The sequence below is a fragment of the Aphelocoma coerulescens genome, chromosome 9, assembly GCF_041296385.1.
Source record: "Aphelocoma coerulescens isolate FSJ_1873_10779 chromosome 9, UR_Acoe_1.0, whole genome shotgun sequence".
In the NCBI taxonomy this organism is placed as follows: Eukaryota; Metazoa; Chordata; class Aves; order Passeriformes; family Corvidae; genus Aphelocoma; species Aphelocoma coerulescens.
The window spans coordinates 14238843-14263228 of record NC_091023.1 but is presented as its reverse complement, the minus strand read 5'-3'; the positions used below and the strand labels follow the sequence as shown (position 1 = coordinate 14263228).

The following is a 24386-nucleotide window of genomic DNA, read 5'->3' as shown; positions in this document are numbered from 1 at the left end:
AAAGTGGGAAAGCCTTGTCTCTGTTTCACTATAGCTTGTGAAACTGGGGCTATTAGGCTCTGACACAGGGCTGCTTTTTCCCCATGTACAAATGGCATGGGCTAGGATTAGGTGACTGTTACAGCAGGTTTTCCAGGGGAAAAAAAGCTTGTGCTGTGCTGGCCTCCCTTCTGCCAGAAGTTGCCTGGTCCTGTATCACACATCCCCCCTAAGCACCATGTCCTCAACAGGCAGAGCAGTACATGTGCTGTAACAAGCTGCCTGTCCCTGCCAGAGGTCGTACCAGGCAGAACATCCCAGACATGCTCCTGGCAGCAGTTGCAAAACAAGGGATTTTAATGGGGAAATCTGAGGGCAGGGAGAAAGGGCCATTGGTCACATCCTCAGATGCTTCTGAGGCCAAGAGGACTACAGTGGCAGTGGGTTGCTGCTTTGTGTAATTGTGCTGGAGTTCCTATTCCAAGGGTCATTTTGGAGCACAGCCAGGGTGTGTTAAGCACAGCATTATACTGACTTCTATACTGACTGCACCAGTCATAATTTAAGTACAAGCTTTTCTGTATGCTGCATGTAGTAGCTTGATTTAAATGACATTGCTTAAGTTGTGGCACAAACGATGTTCTGGTTCATACTCAGTTTTTTCCTTCTCCAAGGGAACTACAAAATTTCCTGAAAGCTGGAGCCTGAAAAAGACAATGTGTAATACAGGACAGTTTTGCAACACAGGCTCTAGCTGCAATGTTGCTTGTAAAAATGTCATTTGCCATTCATGGGATATTTTCTGTATGTGCTGGAATTTCAAACCCACTTTTCATACTGAAGTTGTAAGACCATGCTTTCTGGTTCAACTGCTTTCAATCAGCAGATACACTCCCAGAACAGAAACAGAAGTGCCGGGAACCAACACCGCTCTCTGAGGTACAATAAGGCTCACCTAATTGCTTCCTGACTTGCTGATCCATCATCCTAACCCCCTCTTTGATGTTTTCTTTCTTTATTTTTCCTTGAGCATTAGTAACAAGTGAGAAATGCTGTCTCAGGGTGTTATATATGGGATTATTCCTCTATCCCCAGCACAGTGACCGTATGTAATGGGATTATCTCTTATTTAAAATAAAAAAGATTTGGAAACATCAAATCCTGTGTATGAAAAAGTAGTTTCTTTATGGTGGTTCCTTTACTTGTAAAAAAAATTCTTTTTTTGCTTTGTAATAATACATTTATGTCAGTCAGCAAAACAAACCCAAATGCTGCAGAAGTCTCCTTTCTGCTAGCTAAATTTAGCTTGTTCTTCCTCTCCTTCTGTATATATATTCCTCTAACATCTAAAGGGCTATTGCCCCCTTGGAGTACATTTATTGCTGGTGTAAACACTGAAAACTGATGAGGCCAGATGATGGAGGCTTCTGCCAATGTCCATTCTTAGCCTGCCTTCATTTCAAAATACCTGAACTGGTACCAGTTGGTGCCAAAATTCTGAGGTATGAATATACAGCTAGAAAGGAAGAAAATGGGCAATGTGTGTCAGTTAGCACTAAATGCATGTTCTGCTTGCTTCAAGGAGATGTGTGAATACTTTCACAGTACACAGCTGTGGGAGGAGGAGTGACTCCTGGCACAAATCAAAGAACAAAACATAGGAGTATTGGGGAGGGAAAAGAGGCCTTTTCTAGATCTGGGTTAGATCTGTCACAGTGTAAGTTTCCTTAAGGTTAGGTCTTTTGCAAAGAGAAATCTAGTTCTGATTTTTAGACTTGAAATTTGTGAGAGTTGCCCAGGAGACTCTATTGAGGTTCTTTGGCTAAGCTCTTGAATATTTTCAGGTGTGCTCAAATCTAAAAAGTATAAATGGAGATGCAAACTTGGATCAAAAAAACCCAAATCACATCATCAGTATTTGCTTTGAACTTTCAAGTCTCTTTCTGCCCCTCATATGTGCATACATACAGGGTTTGAAGTGTATCAGATCAGGGGCTCTCGTTGACTGTCCATCAGATTGAGAAATAAGTTAACATTCCCCCTCAGAACAAGAGTTATGCCTAGATTCACCAGCTTTTATGTACATTTCCTTTTAATGGGTGTATAGAATATGCTGCAAAGACCATTAACTCACATGTTTCTATCCAAGGCAGCCATTTCTATGCTCTGTCACCTCTTTGCTATCTTGCAAAAAAGCAAGCTGGTCTGCCTTTGAAGGTAACTCCTTACCATTTCCATGCCAGTTTTGAGAAAGGTCATGATTCTGACCAGTCCCCAATGTCAGCCTGTAGAGCTCATTTCTTAAACTTTCCAGGAAGCAAGGCTTTTCATGCTTTCTCCCATGATATCCTTACGCTAACCTTATGCCCTCCGTTAACTGCAACAAAGCTATTTCTTTATCCTGCTTTAAGTGAGTCCTTCCTCCTCATCCTGGTCTTCACCAGGATGACTGAAGGAAAAACCCCAGCAACAGGTGGATGCCAGTGCTCCGTGTATTGCTTATTGTGTAGGCCGGCAAGGTCTATGAGGTATCTTTGTCCTCCTGCCTGTCCCTTGACCGCCTGCCAGGTAAAGCGGCTCTGGGCTCCCCGCAGCCAGGCACAGCTCTACCCGTGCTTCCTCGCCGCAGGAGCCGGTCCGTGCCCGGCACTCCCGCAGCACCAACACAGTCGTTTGGTCCGTGTTGCCCAGAAGCTCCCGCAGTTCAACACGGACAAGCGATACAGCAGGTACCCGGCGCACACCTGGAGCTGTTCCGCCCTCCCGCAGCCCACGCCGGGCACCACCAGCGGCGCGCCGGGGACGGCGGCGGCAATCCGCGCCGGGGCCGCTGAGGGCGGGTTTCGCCGGGGGCCGGTTTCCGTGCCGGTGCCCGTCCCGCCGTGCCCGGCGCTGGCAGCCGGCGCCCCCGGGCCCGGGCGGGGCGGGGCGGCCCCTTTAAGGCAGGGGGAGCGCTCACCTGCCTCCTCCCCCGCCCGCCGCCAAGGTACCGGCCCCGCGCCGGGCCCTGATTGGGCGCCCGCCGGGCCCGGTCACGTGGGGGGGGCGCGCTCCCCCAGCCTCCAGGCCGCCATTTTGGCTGGAAAGTTTGGAATTTCCGAGCAGTGCGCGCGGGAGGCGGCGGGAGCGCCCCAGCCCTGCCCGTCCCGGCCCCGGCCCGCCGCGCCGCCTGCACCGCGCTGTCCCGCCCGGCCCGGCCCGGCGCGGTCCGGCCGGGGCTTGCCCCGTGTCGCGCCGAGGCGCCGCGGCGGCGCCGGCGGGAGCCCCGCTCGGAGCCGCTCGCTCGCCGGGCGGCGGGGCCGGTCAGGCGGGGCGGCCGCCGCCCCCCGCACCCGGCCGGCAGGGGGCGCCGCCCCCCGCGCCGCCCCGGGCCGCGCTCCGAGTCCGCGCGGCGGAGCCCCGGGGCAGCCCCGGGCGGGGGGCGCGGGGCGCGATGCCCGTCAGGAAACAAGGTGAGCGCCGCACGCCCGGGGCCGGAGCTGCCGGAGCCGCCGGCTGACAGCTGCTGCCGCGGCGGGACGGGCGGGGGGGGGGGCGGCTGGCGGGAGCCGCGGGGCTGCGGGCGGTGCGAGCGCGCCGAGGGCAGCGTCCCGCCCGCTCTCTCCCGGCTGCGAACAAAGGAGCTGCCGCGCCGGGCTGGGGCGGTCCCGGCCGCGGGGGCTTGTTGCATCCCCGGCGCTCCTGCCCGGTGCGCCCCGGTCAGCCGTGTGTCTGGTCTCTGCTTGCAGATACCCAGCGAGCCCTGCGCCTCCTGGAGGAATACCGCTCCAAGCTGAGCCAGACGGAGGACCGGCAGCTGCGGAACTCCATCGAGCGTGTCATCAGCATCTTCCAAAGTAACCTTTTCCAGGCGTTGATAGGTAAAGGTTGACTTCTTTCAGTTTGTGCGTAAGCCGGTTGGTTCTTGCTGATGCTGTCACTTGTGGTGTTAAGAACAAAAGGTGGTTTACCCTTAAATTAGAAGCCATGTGCTTCTTGTCGTTGTGTTTTTGTTTAGCATAGTAACACACGTGTTGTTACAGATCAACAGTTCACTTGTTACACGTACTTTCTTTATTTGAGGCTTTTGATTGATCCAAACTGCTTAAAACTGTGGAGTAGTTTTTAATTCTGTGGTATGTTATCCTAGATTTCTTTAGATTGTTTTTCCATGCATCTTTGCTCACCTGATAAATTTCTAAGGAGGGTGGGGGTTTTTTTATGTCTGTATGTAACAGGTTAGTGAATGAATTGAAATGTTTTTAGTTTAAGTAATCAAGCAGGTCCTGCTGAAGAGTCTCTAAAAACATCACAGTGTATAACTGAAGTACAAATTTAACCTAAAGTAAATGGGAAGAAACCTCTAATGCTTCAGGGAGTACTGCAGTCATCTCTTCTCCTTTGTTGCATACTAAAGTGTAGTGAAAGCACTACTAATTCTTAGTTTTAAGTCCTTATAGTGCTTGACTTAAAATGTTCCCATAAGTTCTTAGAAGCACTTGCATGTAATTTTGAATTTCCTGCCTGTCTGTTTGGAAAAAAAAACCTGATCATAAATAGAACTTGCAGAATCCTGTCTTTATTTGGAAACTTCTGCAGGGAAGCAGTTGAGGAGTGGTTTCTTCTTGATTGATTGTCACTATCTTTATGGCAGCTAATGTTAGTTTATCCTCAAGAATAAAGTTTGTTCTGCATCCTTGTCTTTTAACAGTAACCAGTGCCTGAATTGGACTGATGACAAACATAGTAGCTATATTTGTTACTTTACTTACTACATGGTTACTGTCCTAGGGGTGACATCTTCCTTCACAGGGCTGCAGCTTCTTTGAACCTGTGTTGTGGTGAAAGCATAGGGACAGGCAAAACATAAACATGCATTGCTGCTGAATGCTTTCTTCTGGAGCATTTATTTAATCTTGTGTAGATTTTCAGAAGATAGTAATTGTGCTGGGGTTTTTTTCTTCTCATGTAAGTTCACAAAGGGTAACTGTGAGAATAGGTCAGTTACAAGAATCTTTTCCTTGTAGGAGCTCTGCATTTCTCTTCACTACACAGTTGATGCTAATCAACTCCACAGTGAAGAGCTAAACATGATCCTTGTGGGATGCGTATGAACAGACTCACTCATTGGCAAATCACAATGTTGGATTCTTGTGTCAAAAAATTTCAATGTTGACTGCCAGTTTTCTTGTTCTGGGTGTGTGTATGTGTGAGGGCTTTTTATTTTAAAACTCTTGAAGGTCCATGCAGTACTCTGTTTTCTTCCCTTCATTGAAAAGATACCTGTCTGTTAGCCTTTGATACTAAAACCTGCAAGATGTAGTTTCTTCTCATACCCACATGTGAATTTTCATTGTATATAAGTCTACACCTAGTAGTAGTATTGGACTTGAAAGAGCAGGCAACCTCATGTCTGCTGGCTTTGTTCTGCAAGAGCAGAAAAGAGGAATGTGTTGTTGCCTGGGTGGGCTGTGTGGCCTGTTTTCTGGACTTGTAAGAAGCTGCACGTTGCAACCACAGGACCCTGGTTCTTGTTGAGTTCAGTTCATCTGTGCACACACAGCAGGTGCTTCTTGGGCCTCTTGCATTAACTTTGCATATCCTGGGTCCCTGTATGATTGTTTATTAAATTGCATACATACATTCCCAAACCATCTGGCAGAAGGCTGGTACTTGCCAAGCAATTTATGCTGTCAGCTTGGGTCTTTCTACTTTAACCTGCTTGTTTCTGTGTAAGTATGTCAGGGCAGTTCTTGTTCCTAGCAGGCTGGATTGTTTTCCTGGAAACACCTACCATTATGGTGTGATTACTGCATGATGGGGGTAAAGAGTGGGGAGACTCCCAGGAAAGGATGTGATCTGGAAGATGGCCGCAGTTACTGGGAAGGCCTTGAGTTGGCTCCTGCTGTCTTTTTTCTCCATGAAGATCTGGGAGCAGGCTGGATGAAGTATTCAGTTTTGCTGGGAGTTAGACTTACCTGGAATACTCCATCGCTCATTGCTTTATGGCTGAATTTTAAGTGTGCCTTTTATAGAAGTTGTGATGTGTTCCCAACTGAAATAACCAGTGCCGTTCTGACAGCAAGTTTCAGGCTCAACTATACCAAGTTATTTCTCTTAGAGATACTTCTTCCAGAAAGTGTGCTACTTTTAGTTTCTGGTTTGGGTGGTTTTTTTTTTGTTTTGTTTTAAACCAAAAAACAATACAAAAAATCCCCATCAAACTTCATCCATTTATTTTTTGCTTTTTCTGCCAAGTTACTGCACTATATCCAATACTTGCTTGCCCATAGTAGGTAGGTTTGCGAAGGTTGTAGTCAGGATCTGCTGTCAACTTCATGTATCTTTTTAGTATAATTTTCGACTTGGCAATCAAATGCTGTTCCTTCAAGCAATAAATAGCATTATGCACAGAAATACATCTTTGACTTTATAATGGAGGAAATTAAATGTTACTAAAAACGACAATTTCAACAGTGTTTCATGTTTTTAGATATTAAAAGGTTTTAGAAACTAAAGATGTTTTAGAAATTGAAAGTTTTTTTTTTTTTACTATTTCCATTTGGATGCTGAAGAATAAGTAGTATTAATTTTTTATTTGAGCCTTTTATATGTTGTCCTCTCCTTTTAGTTCTCTCAATAAAATTTTAGTTCAGCAGTCTACAAGCTTGACCTTGTTCTTGAATCATGGCTTGAAATCATTTGAATTAGACCAGTAACTAGTCAGTGTGAACAGCCCGTGTCACAAGATCGGCATTGCAACAGTGTTACATTTTAAGTGAGGTAACTGTAAGAACTTTGAATCTGTAACAAAAGTGGTAACCAAATATGACCTCCATAAAACAGTCTCTGAAAAAGCCCATTTTTATATTTTTTGACTTCTGTAATGTGGTATTTTCCATTGCTTCAACCAGCTATGTGTAATAATTTCTAGTACTTTAATTAAATGAATACCAAGGGCCTGTAATTAAAATCAACCTGAGAATAGTCTCAGTTTTAAGTCAATTTCCTTTTGTAAAGGCTCAAAAATGTGTGGTATTTTTTCTAGCTTATGATTTCTTGCTTCCAGTTAAAATGACTTGTTACTGATATTCTCATCATTGGTGAGCCAATTTATTACGAGACCAAAGTAAAATATCCATATATAGAAAATGGGGTAGACTTATTTTCACTTTGGTAAAGTATTTGGTATTTATCTTCAAATAGCGAGGTAATAATTCTGCAGGTAAGTTCTGTTCTTAGCTTAGGCACTCTTTTACCTTTTCGGAAGCTACAGGTTCTTGGAAAGGTACAGATATATTTATCTTTTTGAAAATATAAAAAGAAAAACACTTGCATGCAAAAGTAACACTTCTGAGAGAAAACATGTGAAGCAGACTTCTGTTTATACACATAATATTTTTGCTTAATTAAGATCTGCTTTTAATGGGTGTCATGTTGAGCTTTACCATATTTAAATAGACTTCTAAAATTAAAAATATTATAGCTATAGCTAGAAACATGAGTTAGTTTGCTGCTTTAAAAGCATTCATTTTCCTGACAATAACTAACTCCCTGTGCACTGGTGTCAGAAAAAGGGAGTTCTAGCAGAGTCGCTACATACACTGGCAATGCAGTTGGCTGTGCTACCCTTCTTGCCTAAAGTGGGGTGTTTTTGTTTATATATCTATACACATATATATAACTTTGTACCTATGCATATACAGGCTTTTTAGTATAAAATAGCAAATCTGACTAGGGAAGGTTCAATGTGTTGAATTTCATTGTGTAAGCAATCTCCTTTGTTTCACTTGGAGTCCTTTTGTATGGAGACCTGCCTTGAAAATTATGCTTATGCATGGGCACTCCCTAGCACTAGACATCCAGTGTAGGAAATTTTGAATAAAAAAAATGTAGTTTTTTCAATAATCCTTACTAAACCAAAGAACAGCTTCCCCTCATAAACTTGAAGGTGTTTTTAACCATAGTTGGATGAGCTTTATTGATTGAACAGAACATATTACAAACGCTGTTAATACATTTTTACACCCCAGAAAAGGATGTCCTGTCTCTGAAAATTTTGAAAAAATTGATGATTACATAAAGTAAATTCTTTTTTCAGGTTTCTCAGCAGGGTGATTGGGACTGAAAATTCTAGGAATATAAAACCTAGTCTCATCTCTGTCCACATTGGCTTTCTGAATTAAATTAGGAAAATACCCCTAGATTTTAGACTGAAGTAGACTGGACTGGGTCAGCACTCCTCAAAGCTGGTCCACTTTGGAGTGGACTGACCACATTCCTGCTACCTGGTGTGTGATTTCAGCTCTGAGCTGTGCGTGGCAGCTCTGGAGCTCTTCTTGCTCCTTCGCACTTAGTCACCTTGGGAATATTTCCTATACTTGCTGGCTAACTGGAAATCAAACAAGGTTAAACACAAGTTCCTCTTCTGAAATGAAACCAAAAATACTTGCTCTTGGGGAAATCTCAGTATCAACTTTTATTTCAGCAGTACAGTTAATAGACCATATGCCATGATGGCACAGTTAACTCTGCAAATCAGCTCGAGCCTTTCCATTTTCAAAGGTTACTGAAGCCTTAGTGCACGTTCTTTCAGACTCAGCTGAATAATATTTACATTAAGAATTCAGAAATTATTGTCAATAAGCTGAGGATCTTGTTAGATAGTCAATGAATATTGCTAGGGTTTGTTACTATTATGCTTTTATTAGAGGAAGGTTTATGGAGAATTGGATCTTTTGTAACATTGGATAGTACTGAAATTGTTGCAGGTGCTAAATAGGTTATATTCGCATTGAAATCTAATCCTTGCTGCATTTTTGTGACTTTTTCCCCTGATTGCAGCTTCTGTGAGTCAATATCTTTGCTCATGTTTGAGGCTGAAAACATCCATGCAATATAATTCTTGCAACTTTCAGGTGTTTATCGACTTTCCGGATAAGTTTCCTAAGGATGTACTGTGGTTATGCTTGCTATGGTCTCCTTCAAAGGCACAAAACCTGGTCATTTTTAGAGAAATTTGACTTAGGGCTGTGTTTACAAAGGTAGTTAAGTACTTGATTACCTTCATCCAGATGGAAGGAGGATAAACATTTTACTTGGTGTCCGGATGATTGGAATGTTAATTTAGTCATTGTAAGTATGTTTCTTCTGTGCAGTTTGTCCAACTGTCCCAGTCTTTGGAAGAACTTCATGTCTTCCTCTTCAAGGAACCTAATAATAAGTGAAATAGTCTCATTGCTCCTCTTTTTTAAAGAGTTACTTACTATTTTGTGTGTATGTAGTATAATTTGATAGTTGGCTTGCTTTTTTAAAGTGTTTTTTCACCATCTTGCGTGTGTGTGTGACAGGGCAATGTATTGAATTTTTGGGATTAGGTGCTGCTTTTGGTAGCCTAAAATAGCAAGTAATTAGTAAGCTGAGTAGCTACTGCTATGCAGATAAATAGTATTGTGGCAAAAGTTTATCCTTGTGGTGTTGCATTGACTGTGTATTCAGTGTTGAATAGCTGCACTGTAGAATATATCAGTTGCAGTGTTCTCTTCCAGGGTTACCATTGAAAGGGTCTGCTGACAAAAAAGCCTTGTCAATAAGTCTGCTGTTCATCCAGGGGCTGAAAAGACAGTCAAAATTTTGAATAATTGGTATAGTTTCCAGGTTCTGGGAAGGTTTGCTCTCTGGCCTGTCCTTGCTTTATTTCATCTGTTCTTTCACCTCTTTTCCCTAGTTGTGCTGCCCGTCTCCTTTAATACTTCTGTGTTCCTGGATTTGCTCCTCATCTCCCTCAACATTTGGTTCAGTGCTGGGTACAGTGTAGAGGAAGGGGGAAAGCATGAGAGAGGATATTTGTCCTGATCTTAGTCCTGCTTCCATGGTGGTCCTAGCAGCAAGGGCAGAACATCTTGTTCAGCTCTGCAGCTGGAATGCCCTGTGCCCCCTGTGCATCTGTTTGTCTGTATGTTGAGAGATAGAACTTGTTTTGGTGCAGGGGGAAGGAAACTTCAAAGAAACCGAACTGTAGCAGCTGACTAGGAGTCTCCTTGCACAGATGGTTTCCTGAATTATAACTAGGCCAAATTTGCAAGATTGTTAAGAGACTGCAGAAGGTGACGCTAGAATAACCTCCTTAGCTTCATATTCTTTCTCCAAGTTAGGGGAGGTTCTAGAGCTCTCTGGTAAAGCTTTTATAGGAATCTTGTCATGTGCAAATATCTTCCCAGCCATGCCCTCAAAACAGCTGACTTATTTTGGCTTGAAATTAAAAAGTCAACCTAAGACAAAGAAGAACTTGTGGGCAAATTGTAAAAGCACTGTAACTTTAAGTGGTTTTCAGAAACCTGTGTTAAAATTTGGCTGCAGGAAACACACAAGTGTTAGTGCTGGAGGAGATGCTACTCTGTGGCACACCCAGCCTTGTGTTGCCACTGCTGTCACATAATTACCTTGGAGCTTCCTGTAGGTAGAGGAAACCAATGCTTGTGCTGTCTCATCTAAGCAAAGCTGTGCACGGATACGGAAGCTCTACTTGGAGGGTATGCATCCCAAAACTAGTTTGAGTTTTTGAATGCATTTGTCTGGTGAGAAACCTCATCAGTCCTGTACTGACATTATCTACGGGACATAGTACAAATAAAACTTGATAGTAAGGTTTTTGTTGCCACTAAAAACAGTAGTAAATATATCCCTTTAAGAAAAAAGTACATTTTTGTAGTGGCTACTGGTTTGCAACTGGTGTTGAGATATTTGGGGAGGGTGGATAGCTGGGAGTTCATGTTTAGTTGGATATTTGTTGTGTGTTTGGGGGGAAGTTGGGTGGTTCTTTGGGTTTTTTAGGCTTAGGCTGATGACTAAGTGTGCATGAGGTGATATTAAATCAGAAAGTTTAGACAACAGAATATTGTTGTGTCAATTTTCATCTGGGTGTGACACTTTTTCCTACTTTAATTCTGGACATAGAAGACCCTGTTTCTGAAGGAAAATTGGATAGAGACAATGTGAAGCACTTTTTAAGGAAAGACTGGACATGACACTTGGTGAAGTTGACATGGTGGTGCTAGGTCATAGGTTGGACTCGATCTCGGAGTTCTTTTTACCAACCTAATTGAATCTGTGAAGATGTGGTGAAGGAGGGGTTAGTAAGCAAAGAGGAAAATATGAATGAATAGTTTGAAAAGTGTAAGTGGTCAGGTTGGTAAGGAGTTGAATTTGTCTGAGTGTAAAAAGCAGCTAGAGGAATAAAAGCAAACAATTAGATCTGAGGTTAAATGAGGGCAGTTTCAGTTAAGCACCAATTCAGGAGAACTGGAAGTGAAAAGTGGAAAATAACATCTCCTGGAATTTGAGTTAAGCAAAGAAGTGTGTGCAGAAAGGATGTTCAAAGGGTGGGACACAGTTACTGGAACAAGTGGAAGAGCTGAGGATCAGGAGCTGGATGCTGCAGCTTGCAGCAAAGGATCTTGTAGAACAGAACGTGTAGTGAGAAAGCTGCATCACAAGTTGCTCCTTAAATTTTTAAGAAGTCTTGATTGTGTGCAGCAGTTTTAAAGAAGAAATAGTTCCCCAAACAGCCAACCCTGAAAGGGGCTTTACAGGGGTTGTGATGAGGCTGGTTTTCACTTCTCATAGTAAAAATGTGTACGCTGATTTTTGATCAGACACACACACCATGACAACACAACCATTAAATACACAAAGAGAGTGGTTACTTAACTCTGGTCATTGGCTTGGTAAATGGACATGAAGCTTTTCTTGGTGTTTGTATTTTTTTTGTTCATCACTAATCATGCACTTTTCAGGTTGTGCTTTACTTGTATTAAATGGATATTCCTAGCTTGATATAGCAGGTGAAGTAAGCATGCATGATTGAGCCTTCCTTGGAGTTAATAGGAGTTGCTTTATGACTGAAGAATGAAAGGCTGTAGTGTTTGCAGACTCTTTTGCCTGTTCTGACAGTGATCATGACTCTGTTTTGTCTATATGTTTGTTATGTTGGGCTGTTAAGAATTTGGCAGATACTGTATATCTCAAATTGCTCTGAACTGAAATAGCATGTTGACCTTTGTTTTCCTTTCTAGTAGTTTTAAGGCTTAAGTTTTCAAGTGCTTTGGGTGCTTTGGCAGGAAGCTGTAAGAAATAAAGCTGTCTTTCCCTCCCCTCCTTGTTTTAGAGAAGTACTTAATTTTTAATGGGATGGCACCTCTTCCTGGACAACACACAGGTAGTTGAATTCTTAACAAATCTGTTTTTTCAAATATAGGTAATGTCATAAACAAAACCAGGTGTTTGCATGTGCTCTATTTAGATCAACAAATGTCTGAGAAGAGGCAGACCAATGAGAGGTGACAAAGGAATTGCTTACACGGACTAAACTGAAATAAGTCAATTTCTGATGGAATTCATAAGCTCCTTGGTTGCTTGCAGGTCTGAGGGAGGGTGGTGTCTCTGAGAGGTTCTCCTGAACAAAGCTGGTATTGAAAAGCTTTGTGTGGTAAAGTCTGTATGGTGATGCAAACTTATCTAGTGTTTTGCTGTCTTGCTGGCTTTGGCTGAAATTGGTTTGTTCTGCTGTTGAAGACCTATCAGAAAGGAGCACCTGTCAATGTCAGTGCAGGATTAACTAAGTAGCTGAAGCATGTAAATCCGGGTCCTGCTGCCATGCAGAAGGACCTCGACAAGCTGAGGAAATGGGCTGACAGGAACCTCATGGAGCTCAACAAGGAGAAATGTAGAGTCCAGCACCTGGGGAGAAACAATCCTATGTACCAATATATACTGCGTGTCACCCAGCTGGAAAAAAATATTGCAAGTAGTGATGTGGGGGTCCTGGTGACAAAAGAGTTGAACATGAACAATCAGTGTGCTTTGAAGCAAAAGGTGGTAAATAGTCTCCTGGGCTGCATTAGACAGCCAGCATTAGAATTGCCAGCAGGTAAACCCTTCCCTTTGCATTTTGGAATGCAAAATATGAATTTAGATTTTATAAAAAAAATGAACAAACAGAAAAGAAGCATGAGCTTCCTAAATTAGTTCTTGCTCATGTGCAAAGCTGTTAACTACATTAAAACTGAAAACCTTCACATGGGGATACAGTTAATACAGGATACACAAATGTGATTGTTAAATTCACGTATATTGTGGTAGCAGTTTATACCTTTGTGTATTACATGATGTAAGGACAACAGTTCACTGGTTTACATGGACAGTGTCCAGAGCAGTCTGTTGTAGTAAACGTGTAACTGTTTAAGGTCATGAAATGCTAAGCTTGTGTGGAATTTCCTGGCATTTATTTAAGAAAAATCATCTATAACCCACAAATGGTCAAGATGCTTAAAGTGTAAAAATGCAAAGCCTAAAAACAGTAGGTTACTGTGATCACTAGAGGAATGGTTTCAATTTGAAAAAAAATAAATCACTGAATCATTTAATATGCAAAGGACCTTTATGGTCATTGAGTCCAACCTTTAACACAGCATTGCGAAGTCTACCACTAAACCATATCCCTAAGCACCACATCTACAAGTCTTTTAAACACCTCTTGTGGCTCAACCATTCTCCTGGACAGCCTTTTCCAATGCTTGACAACCCCTTCAGAGAAGAAATTTTTCCTAATTTCCAATCTAAATCTCCCCTGGCACCACTTGAGGTCATTTTCTCTTGTCCTATCCCTTGTTACTTTGAGACCGGCACTCACCTCAACTACAACTCTGTTTCAGGTAGATAAATAGTAAATGCCAATGAAATTTAATTGGTTCCCTCTATACCATAATACAGAGGTTCAATATCAGAAGCCTGAAACCAACATCGTAAAAAAATTACAGGGAGTTGCTTGATGCTTGTTTGAAAACCAGAACATATCAAAAGATGGTCGGAGAAGAATGGAATGGGAGACTGACTAAAGGGAATCTTTCCCATGGAGGTGCGCAGTGTTGAATGTTTCTTCCTCCTCACTGTTGTTTTGTTGAGGTTATTGTTGTTTGCTGACATATTCTATGCTTCACTCTTTCTTCTCTACTTTGCAGTTGCATTTGAATTTCTTGTATGTACTGTGTATTTTATATATGCTGGATGTTCTTTGTTCTGTTACACCCTGAAATTTTTTTGCCCAGTTCTCAAGGTTGGCTTCCTTTGACCAGTAATTAGTGGTTGCTGAATTGCTTGTAGACTTGAGGCCTCTGATACCATCCTGTGTCTTTGTTTTCAAGGCCTCTGCTGTCATGCTATGCCTTTGCTCTTCTATGCAGCTTTTTTTTCCTGGGGTCATAGGTAATCCATTCCCTATGGAATAACCCATTTTTATTGGTATGTGTTAGCTGTTACACACACACAAATGTAAATTTGTACATTCAGGCTGTGTGTGTGCATGTACTTGTATTTATGTACAGCTTTTAGTTAGCTTTGGACAACTGTGTGATGTAACACTGATTTCACGTATTTTTGTACACTATTTATGGAATATATGTAGCAAATACTTATTTATGTATAAGCTGTGTGTATTATATATAAAAATATGTATAGAAATAGGTGTTGGCTCACACAGTTGTCTGAAGATAAGGAAAAGCCATGTAAGTTAGATGAGTCGCCTGGTCTTTAGATAGTTGGTGGTAGAGTTGGACAAACTAAAACAAAGCTCTGGGCAGGCCAGGACAAGTGCAGAGGCCTGGTTATTCACTTAACACAAGGCCCATGGACTGTTATGAGTAATGCCAACACCTTGTATATAGGGTTGCACCATTCCCTTAAGAAAATGCTGTTATAGGTATCCCATCTTTTACTTGCAAAGTTACAGTTATCAAAAGGTTCACATGTAAGTGGATGCAGGGAATAATTCTGCTCAGCTTAATTTTCCTAGCTGACTATACTAAAATTAAATATTCCTTTCTGTGGGTGCATGTGGAGAACTTGGCTTAGCAATGAGATTTTTTAGAACATGCACTGACCTTAAGTTATCCTGATCACAAGTGTACCCTCTGTTGAATATATAGCAAAAAGTAGCAGACGCTGCACATAGCTGTACAAATGGTAAGCAGAGGCCTTATGTTTGATTTCTAAGGAGCGGGGAAGAAATTGATCTTGAGGAATGGTGTCATGTTGCTGGTTGGAATCCTTGTCCGTGGAGGCAGATTCTTTAGACAGAATTGATGTAGTCTCTTGAACTGCCCTCAAAAACACTTTAGGAAAGAAAAGAATTTGTTTCTGCAGTTCTGCTGTTCTTTTAATTACTGTGTTGTGGTTTTTAGTGAAGCTGGATCTCCCTTGTAAAGTCGATTTGGGTTTCAGTTTGTATTTGGCAGATAACTCTTGTTTGCTTTAAAAGTGAGCAGTTTTAGCTTCTGGCATATCATGTTACTGGTGAACAAGCCTGTTCAAAGAACAAAACTAAGATGACTGGAGAATATGAGAAGGGGGTGAGCAATACACCAGCAAATGGCTTTTAGAGTAAAAAACCCAGTTTGTCACTGTTGCTTATCTTTTCACACTACTAATAGGCTAAGATTACAATTTTCCTTTTCATAAGAGTCCTCCATTGCAGAACTGGTGGTCTGTCACTTTGTATAGGCTTTTATCCTTTTTGCTGTCAAACATATTTCTGATTTGGCTACTTAATGTGGTTTTACTTGTAGGCAGACCAAATTTCAGGATGGTTTTATGTGTTGCCTACCATTCGTCACTTTTGTCACTTTGGATTCCTAAAACTCTGTGCTCCTATTTTTCAAGTTTCAGCTGTTCCTTTAATGTTCTCCTCTAGTTTTGAAATGTTCCCCATCTGTGTTTTCTTTTGCTGTTTTGTGATACCTGGTTTGAATCAGTTTTCTGTAACTTAGTTTTCTGTAGCTTAGTTTGAGATATAATCTCTCTTGCAATTAAATGGGAGAAAAGTGCTTTAACGTAGAAATGGCACATCCTATCTTGAACAGGGAATCTGACCATAAATACAACTAAAACTTAGTATTTTACTACCTGCTATTTATAATAATTAGGAAAATGTTAGAACTTTTCATATGCTAATGTATCCACACATCATTAACATGTGTTCAGTACATATTCAAGTGTGTTGATGTGATGAAATATTTTTGTGTGCTGATATATAGCCGTAGAAAAGAAGAAGGAATTTTTAGATTTAATTTAGTATGGTCTAAGTTTCTCGCTTTATAAAAGTGCAATTGTCAACTTGCATTCTTGTGGACCTAATGCGTTCAGGGTTCATAGGTGGCTTGCCTATACTTGTACACACTTAATGTTTGCATTCTGAATAGTAAAAATGGAAACTTTTTTTAAGAAGGTAGATATTATCATATAGACACCAAGTTTCTAGAAACTGTGGATTTGGAGCAAGTCCAGGATAAACAGAAACTAATCCCCTCATTAAGTGGTGCATATATGACTTGCCATCTTTCAATAGCAAGTCTATTGTGGTGTCCTCCATTGAGAAGTGGAGGTGAGGTATGGGAAATGCTGTGCTTTTTGAAATGAGTCGTTCTGCAGGAGGAATAAATGGCTACCTCCGCTGGCAGGGACTTAAAAAGAATAGTAGCAGAATTGAAAATCAGTGTCCTAGATTTCTGTTGCAAAACAGTTGCACAAATAACCCCTTCCCATAAATAATGTAGTGATCTTCCTGGCTTGGTTGCTGTGGATTGCAGCTATAGAATCAACTTAAACCACCGCCTATTTTAATGTACAAAGTACTCTCTGTCGGGGGAAAAAAATCTTTGCTGGGTGTGCTTGATTGATGTATTGATGTTAATGCAGCTACAAGACAAATTTGCAACTGAGGGAGCTAATGTGAAAGAGATTTAAAGGCAATTTGTATCTCTCAGGCTGCTTTGCTCCTGTATATCTAGGTCACTTAATGTCTTCTGCAACCCTCACTGCTATTTCTTCCAATCAGCAGCGCCAAGAGCAAGTATAACTTTAAAAATTAATGTAAGCTGTTGGTAGGAATTTGACTCTTGTTCAGAGGAAAGATACAAATGGAATTTGAGAATTTCAGTTTTCTGAACTGGTAAAGAGCAGAAGTGCAATGTCTATAAAAACACATAAGACTGGAGTGCCAGCAACAGTAGTTGCAACTCTTAGTTCTGTGGTCTTTGTTTTGTGGGGTGGCTCTATAAAGGAATTGGTTATTGTGCCTCTGTTACTGACTCTGGGCTGTTGCTAGAAAGCTACAAAACTGCAGCTTAGACTCCTCACTCATGGCTGGGTCCTGTTTCCTTTGGCTTACTGTGTTTGTACGTTTGTCTTCTATGAAGTTGGTGTGATTAAAAATCAAGAGTTTGCAACTCTTGATTTTTACTTTGAATAAGAGACTAAAACCTTTACAAGACAACTTCTTCATTTGTTTGCCCTTCCCTTAGCCTATAGCTTCTCTGACTTTTTTTTTTTAAAATGTGTGTGTTTATGGATCTGATTGCAGTTGTGATAGCAGGTTTCATACACCTACACTTCATAGGAACACCTTTGGTGCTTCTTTATATTGCATTTTTTATTGATGCTTCAGGTAGTGAGCAGGATGTCAATAAAAAATGCAAGACAGCCAAATTTTTGTTTCTCAGATGTTTCCAGCTGAGTCTTCAGGATTATGGAAAAAGCTGTTAACTAGTTCATGATGGGTAATTCATACTGTTAAGTTTCATCCTATTTCTGTTACTTAGACTGAAAAAGCAGATGATGACCTATCCTCATCAATCTTCCCTTTCCTAACTTCTTGCAGCTTCTCTCTTGCTGATTTCATCAGTATACTTCTATTCTTCTACTTCTGTGATCGTTTAGTTGAAACATGTACAAAACAACCTTTTAATATTGCCCTTGAACAGAAGATTTCAGCTAACCAAAGGCTACATTAGTTGAAATTATGTTTACCAGAACTTGAAACATGGACACTCATCCCTTCCACTATTCCACTGCAGTTATTTCACGTGCTTCTGCTGTTCCTGCTGCAGCTTGTGCTCCTGGGGTCAGTGGCAGGAGCCCAGAGTGAGTGGGTAACGGAGGCTCCGAGACAGGGGCACAGAGAACGAGTCGTGTGTGCGGTGGGGGAGGTTCGTGTGATCGTGCTGATCCCTACGAATTTACCCATGACAGATGAAGCCATATCTAATCTATGTTTTGCAGGAGGAAGATGTAGTTAAAATCAGAATATTAGAGGAACTATCAAGCCTAACTGCAATTTTTTTTACATGTTTAGATATTCAAGAATTTTATGAAGTGACCTTATTGGACAATCCAAAATGCATTGATCACTCTCAGCCATCTGAACCAATACAGCCTGTGAATACCTGGGACTTCTCCAGCCTTCCAAGCACAACAGTGACATCAGAAACATTGCCGAGCAGCCTTAGCCCCAGTGTAGAGGTATGATATAGAAATCTGTTTTATTTTTCTTGTTGAGACTATTAGTTCAACATTGTTCTCTCAGTTTCCTTCATTTTATAAAATATTAATTTTCGAAGAAAATGTACATTATTAAGATCAATAGTCATAGGGGATTTAATTATTGAAATGTTTAATAACATGTATGCATTTTGCTTAGTCAAAAATTTATAAACTCATTTGTCAAATGTACCATTAAGTGACCATTAAATTGGATTTATGCTTTGATTTTGGAACCTCACTGACAGGTTTAGTATGCTTATACTCATCCATGCTCATGACTCTTGAGTCATTCCTTCATTAATTATTTGGGAAATCTGAGACTGTGTCTTTCTGATTAGTAACCTTTTCAGTCTGATCATAAGAAATTCTCTGCTACTTCTATATCTGTGTTCTGGAAGGACTTGTTTTTGAAAACAATATGCAGCCATTCGCCACTAGTGAGTGGTGAGAAAACTGAGCAGGAAAATGCTCACTGTTGTACATTTTTCACTAAAGCAAAATCTCCCTGATCAGTTTAAACTTAAAATGTTGACTATTTTCACATCAGAGCTATTATTTGTCCCCAGAGAGGTGAACCCTTGAAGTGTGCCCTGGAAACTGACACCACTGGAAAAGTGTGTGAGTTTCTCGGTAACTGAAGCCAGTGCACTGTGCTGGTCCATTTTCATGAAATGATTGTGGAGCTCAGGAGGAGCCCTGGGAGAGATCAGCCAAAGGACTAGTGCTGCAGCCTGTAGGGAAGCTTGGGAACTTGTGCTACTCAGCAACATAAAGTGGTTAGGATGTCTTAGTGAGTGAACCTTTATCAGGGGCTGTTGGGATTGTGTAAGAAGGTTCACTTAGCTGCAGATCATTAGTGTGTGGTGTACTAATGAGTTTGTACAGTTAAAAAAAATGCTTGTGCTCATTGTAGCTTTTTTCAAATCTGTCATATTGAAGCTAGTATGAAATACATCAGGAATGCTTTAAAAGAAGCTATAGAGGAAATCCAAAACTTGTATTCTTTTGGAAAGTCAAAAATGGTGAGTAGGTAAAAGGTCAGCCAAGCCAGGGGCAAGAGTTATATATTGCCAAGAACAGCCATTAAAATATCTTTACATGAAAAACTGAGCAGCCTAGGCATACTGTCTTTTTCAGGTTTGTAAGTAATTGAACACTGAGGAATTGAAATTCTAGTTGAACTTGCAATGTGGGAATAGATTATTTTCTTTTCTTGTTTGTGAATCTTGGTTACACAAGATTATTATTAAAATTTAAATTTTATATGTCTGTGGAATCTACTACCTGAAATTGCATAGAGAAGGCCACTGTCATTGTAGTCACCCTAATGAACTGTCATTGGAGGAAATGGGGTAATGCTGGAGTATATGAGAAATAGCATGGAAAAGGCCATTGTGCTATTTACCTGTATGCCATCATCTAAATCCAAGGCTTAGAGCTGTAGAACATCCCTTTCTGAAGGTATGGTGGGAATGGCACCTCTTAAAAGCAAGAGCAAAAGGAGCTGTAGTCAAGGAGAGGCAAGGCTTATTTTGTCTACTGAGATGTTTTGAAATAAGCTGGTTCTATTTCATGTTTGCATGTGCAGAGAACTTAATGAGGCAATTTGGGAGTCATTGCAGTTGCCCTTAGTCATGGAGGATGCATGAAGCTCCCAAAAATGGCAGATGGACAAATGCCATCTTTTAAAAAGGGAATACATAGGAGTAAGGCAGGAGAGGAGGATTTAGGTTTAACAGGTACAGTGAGTGATTCCACAGTTTTTTAGTAGCTCCTTGAAAGTGATAAAGGAGCCAAATAATAGCTCTCATAGTTGTTGATGACAGTTTTGTCAAACAGTTTCTTTCTACTGTGGTAATCATTCTTGTGGTAGGAAGAAACCATAAATGTGATAAATTCTGACTTGAGTAGAACTTTTGGCATGGTTTAACAGGCTATCTTTTGAGATAATATATCAGTTAAAGTTTCTCAAAAATTGCATCCTAGGGTTGGGTTTTTAGGGAAAACATCGTTATTAAATTAGAAATTGAACCATGGGAAGAGAATGGTATGTTACTGCTTCATCAGCTAAGACTAGAATGAAGCCTTGGGCAGTTGAAGTAATTAATGTCCTACATTTTGGCTGAACTAATAGAAGTTGAATAGTTAAGAATTGGTTTCTCAGAAAAGGTCTGGGTAATTTTTGAATCTTAAGGTGAGTCAACCATGGCATGTTGATAGATGAAAAGAACACCTTATTGACATAGGTATGGTGTAAAACTATTCTATTCTACTTGGTCTGCATAAGGCTTTGCTGGAGATATTGTCAAATTTGAGGTATCATGGTGTGAAAAAGATGTTTGATTTCAGTGCTTAGAAGAGAGTGACATGGAAGATGTCATCTTGGAAAGAAGTGAAGACCGGGAAGGTTTGGTGTCGCTTGAAAGAATTGGACACTTAACTGAGAAGAGAAATTTCCTGTATTTATAGAATGTGAAAAAGAAAGATAATATTTTGTTTTTATACAAGATGTGCTAGGCTTACACTATGGAAATAGACTTACAAAAGCATTTAAAATGTTTTTCTGAGCACCAGAATAGCGTAGTACATGGCCAGTCTCCCTTATTGAAGGTCTTTCGAGGCAGCATGATGGTCTTAAAGGGCATAAATGTTGTTGTTTTGTTTTGTTTTTTAATCCCTGTAATGCACCTGGGAACAGTGTAATGGACTTGAGGATTCATGTCCCTACCGAACCATTTTGTTATTAGTAAACATGCTTCAAATTCTAGCAGCCTGGACTTGAAGCACATATTTGCTGCTATGAGATTTGTCTTATGATGTTGCCACTGTAGGACGTTCTGTGCTTCCCCTATAGGAGAAGCAGATGTCTGAAGTGGGGAATAGTTTGTGGTGTTAAATCCACACTTTGTGATTATTCACTCCCAGCCCCTGCAGAAACGGTTTCCAGCCCTATACAAGGGTAGTGTTGTCCCTGTATCTTTCTATGTTGTACATGAAGGTGTGTTTTTATTCTTATGTGCAATTGGACTGCTAGGACTTGTCCTTGACACTGCACCAATGCCACCAGGCACATTGTCATGGCAAGGTCACTAATGCATTGAAAGAGCTGCCTGATTTGGAAAGGCTTACCAGAGACGTGTCTGTTCTCAGATGCACTGTTTGCTTCTCCACTACAGTCTGGTGGCCATGCTAGTGTTACCTAACAGAACCTGATATGGTGTGGATTGCTTTGTTATTTTTCTAAGTGGCCCAGATTTGAACATTTATGACAAAGCTACCCGTCTTCCTTCATATTTTTTGTCTTGAGTATCATGGGAAAGTCACTATTGTTTGACCTTCAGTATATGAAGGTCAGGTTTTAGTTTTACTTCCAGTATTTAAAACCACTGTATTTGTACTTCCAGTATTTAAAACCATTTGCATATATTGGTGTTGATCCCAGTTCATGTGAAACTAAAAGCAAGCTTTTCTCGCAGTCTCTGTCACTTACAGTAAATGTTACCTTGTATTTCATTGGTTAGAATACTGTTTCCATGTTAAATTGTAAAGTGAACAATTTTGAAAAGTGGTAGTTTGGTGTTGGTTTCTTTTTCTTTTTTCTAATATATCCAAATGTCTTAGTTTAGCTTTCAAATATATACGAAAACTGTTACATAAACATATAATCTTATACCTTTTTATTGACCTTAATTCTTTCTTCTTCAGCGACTGGTTTTTTTATCTTTATATACCTGCTTGGCAATACTTTTCCTTCAATATTTTAAAATTTAATTAAAACTATGAGGAGAAATTTTTATGTATTGACAGTTTATATTCTGCATACTTGCTATGTGTAGTATGTAAAAATTTATGTTTTAATGCTCAATGCATTTTTGGTTTCGGTAATGCTTTTTTTAGCTACTTAGGGTTTTTTTAAAAAGTTCTTTTACATTTGGCTTTAATAAACCCAAGGGAGTAATAATTCCGGTATGTGTTTAAGCTAGCTTTTAAATTATAAATTCTCACTTTTCAGACTTTCAAGGCTGCTGTTCAGTTCAGTATTAGTTCATTAACCAGACTCAAGCAGATTGGCACACGTCATGCACTTTGAGATTATTTTAACTCTATTCTGTGCCTTGCCAGGCTGGTGAGTCTGCAGGTGATAAGAATGGGATGGTTTTTTTCTTGCTTGGACATTGTTAGCCTTTGAAGTAATGTATTTCAACCCTGTTTCTTTTACCTTGCTGATATCTTTTTGCTGTAGTTACTGTGGACCAAAATAATATTCTTCCAGCTGACACTTTGATGGTATATGTGAGAGTTGCTTGAGAGTGGGAATATAATGCTCCCCTAAAGAGATTAAGGATTGAATTACAAGAACTTTCTACACAGCTGACTTTGGGAATGACTTTTTAGCAATGTGTGGTTGTGTATATACATAGAATAGTGGTATACAAGCTTAGGTTGCCTGAGGACTTCTAATGGCACGTAGCCTACTTCTGTTTTTTCCTTCCTACCTCTGAATCCAAAGATTGGAGTTTGTAATCCCCATAGGTTGTGTATTAGAAAAAGCCAGATTGCAAATTTTCCTGCTCACAGCAATCTGTTTTCTTTTCCATGCTCTATATTTCCTGGAACATTATTTAACAGTTTTTTTGTTTCAATCTCCAGTACAAAATTGTGGGGAAAAAAAACACACACACAAAAAAAAAAGTGATTCAAGAAAGTGATAAAGCAGGAAAGGAATGTTAATCCTTTCAGTACCAGGAACTAGTTTAAAAAAGAAATATATGCAATCTGAAAAGGGCGAATGGTTCATGCCTTTTCCTTGTGTGCATTAAATGCTGAGCTCAAGTGTGCCTGGCAAAACGAACAAATCTGAAACAAGATCTCGGCGCTGTGTGAGAGCAGAGCGTGTGCGGGAGGGAGCGGCTTCGGGAGCTGCTTGCTGTGATCTGTGGTGCCATCTGCAGGTGGGACACTTGGTGTTTGACAAATACGCGGTGAAACTTAAATCACTGGAAGAAATCTCTGACCTAACTGAGCAGTGTATTGCTAAGGAAATATTAGTCTTGTGACATTCTTTTTTCTCTTTAAATCCGTAGGATTTGTTTTAGTATTTTGATTGTTTTAAATCAGAGAAGTTAAGATGTTTGCTGTTTAGCTTGAATTTAAAAGTGGCCACAATCATTTGGTTTTACATGTTGAAAAAAAAACCCCACTGAACAATGTCTTGAAGGAAATTTTTTGCCTTAGGACGTGGAACTCAATCTGGAGTCTCTTACAGTTGCATGAGGATACCTTTGTATTTAGTGAGTAATGGTGTCTGAAGGACTTTGGTCTGATCTGTGGTTTCCCCATCTATCTGCACTTGCCAATGTGTTTAGTGTCTGGCATGTAGAGACTGGCTAGCTCACTCTCTTCTAGGGCCTTTTGCCAAATTCTTTTTTTATACAAAGAAAGCAAAAGAGGAAGTAAGGAAACAGCTGATAAGTCTGCAATTTCAGCTAAAATTTGATGCCAAGGCAGTGTGGACAGGAAACTCGCTAAACATCTTGCAATTACCAAATAACTCAGTATCACCTAGGAGGTCAGTTACATTGTGAAGGATTTTGACTAGCTAAGTCTTGAAAGTCTCAAGAACTGGAAATGCAAAACTTTTCTGGTCAGTCTGTTCCAATGCTTGGCTATCCTCATGGTGAAAAAGCTTCACCCTATTTTTGATTGAAATTCCTGTTTCAATTTATTTGTAGTTTCTAGGGTTTTTCCATCATGCAACATGGACTTGGGTTTGTCTTCTGACATCCCACTGTAGGTACTGGAGGGCTGCTTTTAGGTTCTGCTGAACTCTTTCTCCAAGCTTAAACAAGCCCTGTATCCTCATCCTCTTTTTAAGGGTCAAGTCTTCCAAAAGCCCTCTCAATGTCTTAATGGCCCTCTGCAGAACTTGCTCCAGGTTGTCAAAATCCTTGTATTTTGGCCCTAAAATGGAATGCAGTATTCCAAATGCCCTAGTGGGAGTGCCAAGCAAAGGGGAATAATAGAGTTTTATGTTACTACTGGTTGTGTTTCTGTTA

General features: G+C 40.7%; 1 protein-coding gene across 10 annotated transcripts in view; it reads left to right on the top strand.

Moving 5' to 3' along the window:
* DLG1 (discs large MAGUK scaffold protein 1) overlaps positions 1 to 24386 on the top strand; it is a 187938-nt gene that overhangs the window by 35220 nt on the left and 128332 nt on the right. For 6 of the 10 annotated variants that reach the window (XM_069024446.1, XM_069024445.1, XM_069024444.1 and 3 more), the window contains exons 1-3: positions 3340 to 3431; positions 3708 to 3839; positions 18143 to 18309. In XM_069024446.1, the coding sequence (XP_068880547.1) occupies positions 3413 to 3431; positions 3708 to 3839; positions 18143 to 18309 (318 nt within the window). In that variant the 5' untranslated portion in view covers positions 3340 to 3412. Of the gene's footprint in view, positions 1 to 3339; positions 3432 to 3707; positions 3840 to 18142; positions 18310 to 24386 lie in introns of those variants that run through there. The other 4 variants (XM_069024442.1, XM_069024441.1, XM_069024438.1 and 1 more) reach the window with 1 other exon arrangement.